The 6,636-nt window shown below is 33.1% G+C and overlaps 1 protein-coding gene across 1 annotated transcript; it reads right to left on the bottom strand.

The window, feature by feature from the left end:
• Window positions 1-315: 315 nt before the first annotated feature.
• Window positions 316-6,283, bottom strand: LOC132728130 (BTB and MATH domain-containing protein 38-like). The gene is made up of 2 exons (XM_060713749.1): window positions 5,823-6,283; window positions 316-710 (listed from the first exon to the last, which is right to left on the bottom strand). Exons 1-2 carry the CDS (start codon window positions 6,118-6,120, stop codon window positions 316-318), a joined length of 693 nt encoding a protein of 230 aa, XP_060569732.1. The 5' UTR covers window positions 6,121-6,283.
• Between the last annotated feature and the right edge of the window lie 353 nt (window positions 6,284-6,636).

The raw sequence follows: 6,636 nt of genomic DNA, 5'->3' as shown, positions 1-6,636 counted from the left end.
CAGACAAAGAAAATCATTGGTTCTTGGTGTCCCCGGATTGTACAATTCACGTGCTAGATAGTGAAAGGGGTGGGGATTAGGAGCGGGAGCCTGAGCGGGATCGGGAGCGAGAGCTTGAGCGGGAGCGAAAAAGTTTGACGGGATCGAAGCTGGAGTGAGAGGGGTAAACCCTGTGGGGTAAAGGGGAAAGCGGGGGGCGGGGGGTAAAAACGAGGTGGGGAGGGTAAGAATGTGACCAAAACTACTAAAGTTGCCCCCCTTGAAATCATTACAACGGAAAAAAATTTAAATTTCTCTGAAAAAGGACGTTATATTTTAAAAATGGGCTGGTAGACTTTGAAAACCTCGGGGACTTTCCCAACTGAAAAATTTCCTCGACGGTGGTAATTTCCCTTTGTCAGAAATACGTTCTTTTAATTCTTTACCGTTGATGGTATTTGGGGAATATGAGCCAAAATATATACGATGTCCGAATTGAGATACTATTCTAACGCAAAGTGTTGTCAACTCAATGTCGTTTAATATTGCGACTGCTTGAAGGATATATAGGCAGTTTCGAGCCGGCTTCACATAATCATTAATAGATTTCCCTCTACGTGCAGTCACATTTTCATCGTTGAGCCACTTTTTCAGGCATGTTTTACATTTGTATACGATACGCATGACCTGATATTCTTCAGCAATAGGTAGTATGTCCAGAACATTGTCTCCTGTAATAATTGAAATAAGTAAGTAAGTAAGTAAGTAAATTTTATTATAGTGACATTGTGTTATGTACAATATAATAAACATACATATAACAAATTACAACACCCGACCACGTTGGGCCTATAAGTCACTTTAAAACTATATACAAATTCATATAAATGATTTACAATAAAATATGTAAAGCATAGAAAAATAATCGGAAATACACGTGGTCAATCATTCAAAAAAATTCCATATAGACAAGCAAAGCATATCAAAATTTCAAAAAGCTCTAAATTCTACACAATGTTAAGATGTTATTATATTTCTTGTTTTTTTTCAAATATGTCTGGTGATATTTTAAACATGATTCAATACACTCAAGTAAATTTTTATTATGTAAAACATCAGGTCATTTATAAAGATATAAACCTTCTTCTTTTCATACTTTCTTACAATAAACTTTGCAGCGTTAACATATTGATTTTGTATCACATAATTTAGTTTTTGAATATCAGACATATTGTCAAAAGTCACTGTTAACTCTCTTTACATTTAAAATCAAAATAGCACGTAAATCGTTGTATCTAGAGCATTTCAATATAAAGTGAGTTTCATCCTCAACAACATTGTCAGTACAAAGAGTGCATATTTCTTTCATCAACACGTAATCCCAAACGTATCGTCCCCTGTTTCTAGTTTTGACGGAAGAATAACCGCATCTTAATTTTGAGCTAAATAGGAAATCTTTCTGCTTTAGTTAAGGAAGACATGAAAGATCCTTTTTCTGTTTCATAATTTGTTTTAATGTAAACCATATGTTCTCAGCTTTGGGCCACATTTGTAACAATTGTCAGAACCAATTTTGAAATTTTGTATAGTAAACAAGTAAGAAGAGCCTTCAATAATTCTTTAAAAATCAAACTGGAAGTTTGTTTGTCATACCAAAATATGACATAATTTACTTGTTGCAGAAATATGCTTAACAATCTGAACACCATGTTAATTTCCAAAAACAGTAGTATAATCAATACAAAAACACTTTCTTTTTTTGTGAGTCTACTATCATCATCCATATGTACAAAGTCTTTCCATAGTCTCAGTATATTAACCCCAACGTCTAATGCTGAGCACAAATCACCCCATATGCACCAAGTAATTTGCTAGAAAATCGGAGCAAATCTATGTACACCCATAAAATATCTAATTGCTCTATGCTGAGTAAATATCTAGTTTTCTTGTAGTTTTTTGAAACCCCATATTGAAGAACAATAATCAGTTACAGGCACAACGCAAAGATAATACATTAATACACGTAATACATTTTTGTATATGTTTTAAAGCCAATTATCTTAATGATTCTGAATTTTAGATATAATTGCACCTAGTGCTCGACCACCCTGATTTACAAAGAATATCAGCAGAGTATTACGAAAAATCTAAATGTTCATTGCATTAAAAACACCCAAATATGTATAATTAGATTCAACATAATATCCGAAGTCACCTATGTGATATGTAAAATTACTTTGACTTTTTCCCCTTTGCAATCTAAAATGAATAACATTCGATTTCGACCTCATTAATTTTTAGGTCGCCATTTTCTGCACCAATCATTAATAATAGTTTAACATATCATTCTGCATATCTCTTTCATTTCTGATAATTTAATAAAAAAAAATATCGTCAAAAAAAAAAAAAGCATAAATAAATTAAAACAACAATATAATATCATCATTAAACTTAAACACCTTTGTTAAGACGATTTAAGCCTTCAACAAGATCATTTAATGAAGTATGCGAAAAATTGTCGGAGAACTGCTGTCTCACTGTCGGACACCTGACACAGTTGGGAACCAGTCTGTTAACATACCGTTAAGTTTAACACACGATGAATGTGTCCGCGTTAGAATTGACTTAATAAAAATTATAGAATTTACCATTAATATTTTTTTGACAGAAGTTTGTATAAAAGAATATTTCTATAAACAAAGTCAAATGCTTTCTGTATATCAATGAAACGTTTCCAAAAGTATCTTGTTTTGTCTATAAGTCTATTTCTAATAATGGTACAAGCTGGTATATACATGTTCCTCACATGACCTTTAGAACGAAAAACCGTTTTTGTTCATCAGCAAGTAGATTTTTGCCTCTTCTAAGTAAGTTTTTAATCTATTATTTAATAAACGCTGAATACAGTTTGTCTAACAAGTGAACAGCAGACTAATACCTCTATAGTTTAGTGGTAACACGTTTGTCTTTTGGTATTGTCCTTTGGTATGCGGGGAATTAATGCTTTTCGCCAATATACTTGGGATGATTCCTGTTTCAAAGCATAAACTAAACAATGAAAATAAAACATCGATTATGATGGGAAACTTTAAAACTTCATACGGTAATTATCATACCCCTCACTTTTCCCATTTTTTCGCACTATTAATAATTTTTTCTATTTCAGACCGACGTATAGGGAAATTCAACAGCTGATTTTCTTCAAAAAGAGGGTCTTAACATTAGATCTTCTAAGAAACACTTCTCATTTAAAATCTGCTCGTAGAATTCCTTGTCGAAATTTTCATCGGCTTCGTTACAGTTTATAAAGGCTTTCGAATTCACTTGACCATTTATTGAAAACAAAATCACAGTCTTTAGTCACATTCCCATCTGCATCATAAACCTCCATAGGTATAGAATTTTTATTTTTTGGACCGAGATTTTTTATATGATCCCAGAATTCCCTTGGATTGTCTGTGCAAACGTGCACTCAATATCAATCGAGAGAGACCTCTTATGACTCCTTTCAGCACGACGCAGTTGTTTATCAAAAGCCTTTCTACAGTTTATATACTCATTTTGAAGGCGTAATCTGGTTCGACGATCACCGTGAAATGTTACGTATTCTCTCTCAGACTGACGTACACGTTGCCAGAGGGTCTCTATATTATCATTCCAATAAGGCTTAAATGTTTTATACCTTTTTCGTGTTTTCTTAGAGCACTTAAATGACGGAATATGAGCATTCATCTCTTTTATTAACGTTTTACAAAATTGATCATAAATGTTATCTATATTTTGTTGATTTTCTCTACACAACTCAATATTTCGTATTAGACCAATGAAAGCTGTTTTCGCCAATTGTGATGTTAAAAAATCTTCAGGAATTCTTTTCAATTTAAAAATTTTGGTATTGAACTGCGACCGCAATTCAATTCAATTAAAACGGTTTTGTAATTGTATGTAAAACGTAACATATAGTGATCGGGAAGTTTACTGCGTGACCCTATCAGCGATTGCAACTTAAATTTGTCTACTATCGATTCCACTGAAATAACTTCAACATTCTCACACGCTTTCAAACAGTAATGTGGAACGCATATATAATCAACAACTGATTTACCTTTACTTGATACTGACGTAAAATTATCCTTGTCTTTACAAAAACGGCCATTTAATAAACACATTTTTGAATCAAGAAGAAATTCTATAAAGGTATTTCCGTGTTGATTAACAGTTTTGTCGATAATCGATCTTTCAAGAATTCCATCCACATTCGAAATTATATCTGAAAGTTCCCCGATTCTTGCATTGACGTCATCGCAAACAAATATTGCGTCACTCTCTGATAACAGGTAAACTTGACCAAGCAGATGTGCAAAAAAGTCTGTAGCATTACGTCCCGATGGCGAGTTTTCTGGTGAAAGATATTCGGAATATATTACAATTGAGTGGTCAGTTGTCTTTGACGTAAATGAAATCCCCTAATATGCCGTCATAGGCCTTATCAATGACGTCAACTTCAAATTCATTGATCAGATTATTTTTAATAAACATTCCTACACCCCTGAACCTTTTGGTGCATTTACGTGAATTGATTTTCTGTTGTGTGCAATAAAATCGATAACCTTCAACATTAATGGTTTGATTGTTTTTCAAATGGGTTTCATTAACACAAATCACATCTGATTCAGTGTGAGCAATTAAATTAGATCTCAAAAGATGATTGGATTCCGTCCAGCCAGCTACATTTAACTGTGATATCGAAATGGATTGTTCAGTCAACCGGGCGTTGGATTAACTGCCGCTACTATCTGAACGACCGCTACTATTTTGATGCAGGGAATCTTTTTTCACTATACGACCATTGCCAGTTACTCTAAACTGATTCCCTTCGGAATTTGAGACAATAATGTTTTAGCATTAAGTTCCAGTATACGTTCGATATGCGTTTTGCTACCAAAGATGTATACATCTTTGTATGCAGCAACAGATTTTTAGCTTTTTTTTTGCACGTAAAACATCAATTTTCTGGTCAGCATTCTCAAATGCAATTTTAAGTAACGGTGGTTTCCCATTATGTCTGTCGGTACATCTACTTTGCATCTGTGATTTTTAACGGAACTCGATATGTCCGTGCCTAGAGCAGAGATCAAATCGTTTGCGTCATCTTACGGCGATTTCCCCGGGCGTTCCCGTAGATTAGAGCCAATTATCGTGATGTCACAATTTTTAACGGATTTATCTTGCTGTAAACCATTGTGCGACTTAAGTGAGATCATACTCAATTTCTAGGTCAGCTATTCGTTTATCGAGGCCAGCAAACTGCAAATCAATGTCTACCTTTACCGCTTTTATTTTATCGTCAATAGTTGACAAGACATCCCTTCTTAGTCTCTCTGTCAAATATTTTCTGCAAAACTTTCCTGGCCCTTTTTCAAAGACGTTAGCAGTTCAAACATTTTATCCATACGGTCATTTAAAGTCATATCAGAAAGTGACTGGCCACTTGAAAAATTCTTCAGCAGTGTCAAGGCATCTTTGTTTGCTTACACAAGGACTTGTCAATCCTGGGATGCTCTTCCTCTTTCTCAGCATTAGAAGGAGTTGCGCTCATTTTAGAGTCAAAACATGTTAAACAATCACTTACAATCACTATTTCTATATCAAAAGTTTTTTTTCCACTTTGTAACACTTTATTTCCAAAATATAATCTCAGCAAAACTAATTATACTTTACATTATAAAATAAATGTAGATAAAATTGTTAAAAAATGAATATCAAATGAATTTTACTTTTTCTAAAAAAAATCATTATTTTTGAGGTTATAATCCCCTTACAGATAATGACTTTATACTTACTGGTAACAGTTGTTGTCGTTCCAGGGTGAATACACATTAGAAACTCTATAAAGTCCTCATGTTTCTTTCCTTTCAGCTTAACATTCCTTGTTTGTTTTTCCTTGAAATCCCCACGGAACATCGCTTCAAATACCGGCGACGCCAATATTAAGAAATTTTGTGACACAAAGAGTATTTGTCCATCGTCAAATGTTAACGTGACTTCATCTTTACATTTCCCACTTTCTGTGAAAGGTTTAGATATTGCCTCAGGATTATCATTCTCGAGTACTATAGCAGGCGACACCGGACTAGTCATATTCTTTATGCTCAAAATATAACTTTTTACAAGGTATACAGAAACAACCACGTAAATATTCACTAAAGATACACGATTAACGTTTAGTTACTACATGTATAACTAACTTTAAAACATGTTAACTTACAATACGTGTGTCCTAAATCATAATTGTTGTTTATCAATAAATATCAGTTGATATTGCGTAAAATCTTGTGGTTCGTCAGATAAAATAATCTCCTCGCTGTATAATCAATTATATTTATTTTTGGTAGATAATAGTCCGTTGTTAAGGTGACAATATTGACAATGTGACAGGTAGCAATAGCCGTAATACTCTTTATACATTTTATTAAAGGTAAAATAAAATCTAATGGAACCTTGATAATATTAATTTAAATAATGAAGTTGATATTCATAATTAAATATGCAATTCAAAGCATTGTAATTATTTCGTGTTAAGATTTTTTTTATCAAATTGTATATAGTTTTTGGAATTCTGTACTTATTTTATTAAATCTGTATATATAATATAAG

Source organism: Ruditapes philippinarum, unplaced genomic scaffold (assembly GCF_026571515.1).
Source record: "Ruditapes philippinarum isolate M1 unplaced genomic scaffold, ASM2657151v2 ctg103_1_1_1_1, whole genome shotgun sequence".
NCBI lineage: Eukaryota > Metazoa > Mollusca > Bivalvia > Venerida > Veneridae > Ruditapes > Ruditapes philippinarum.
Note: the sequence above shows the minus strand (reverse complement) of the source record. Positions and strands in the feature narration are given on the sequence as shown.

What these genes read in the sequence shown, in the direction of transcription:
- LOC132728130 (XM_060713749.1), bottom strand. Translation starts at nt 6,120, where the DNA reads ATGACTAGTCCGGTGTCGCCTGCTATAGTACTCGAGAATGATAATCCT. An exon ending in AACGACAACAACTGTTACCA is followed by an intron (nt 711 to 5,822) that starts GTAAGTATAAAG and finishes CAATTATTACAG; the next exon opens with GAGACAATGTTCTGGACATA.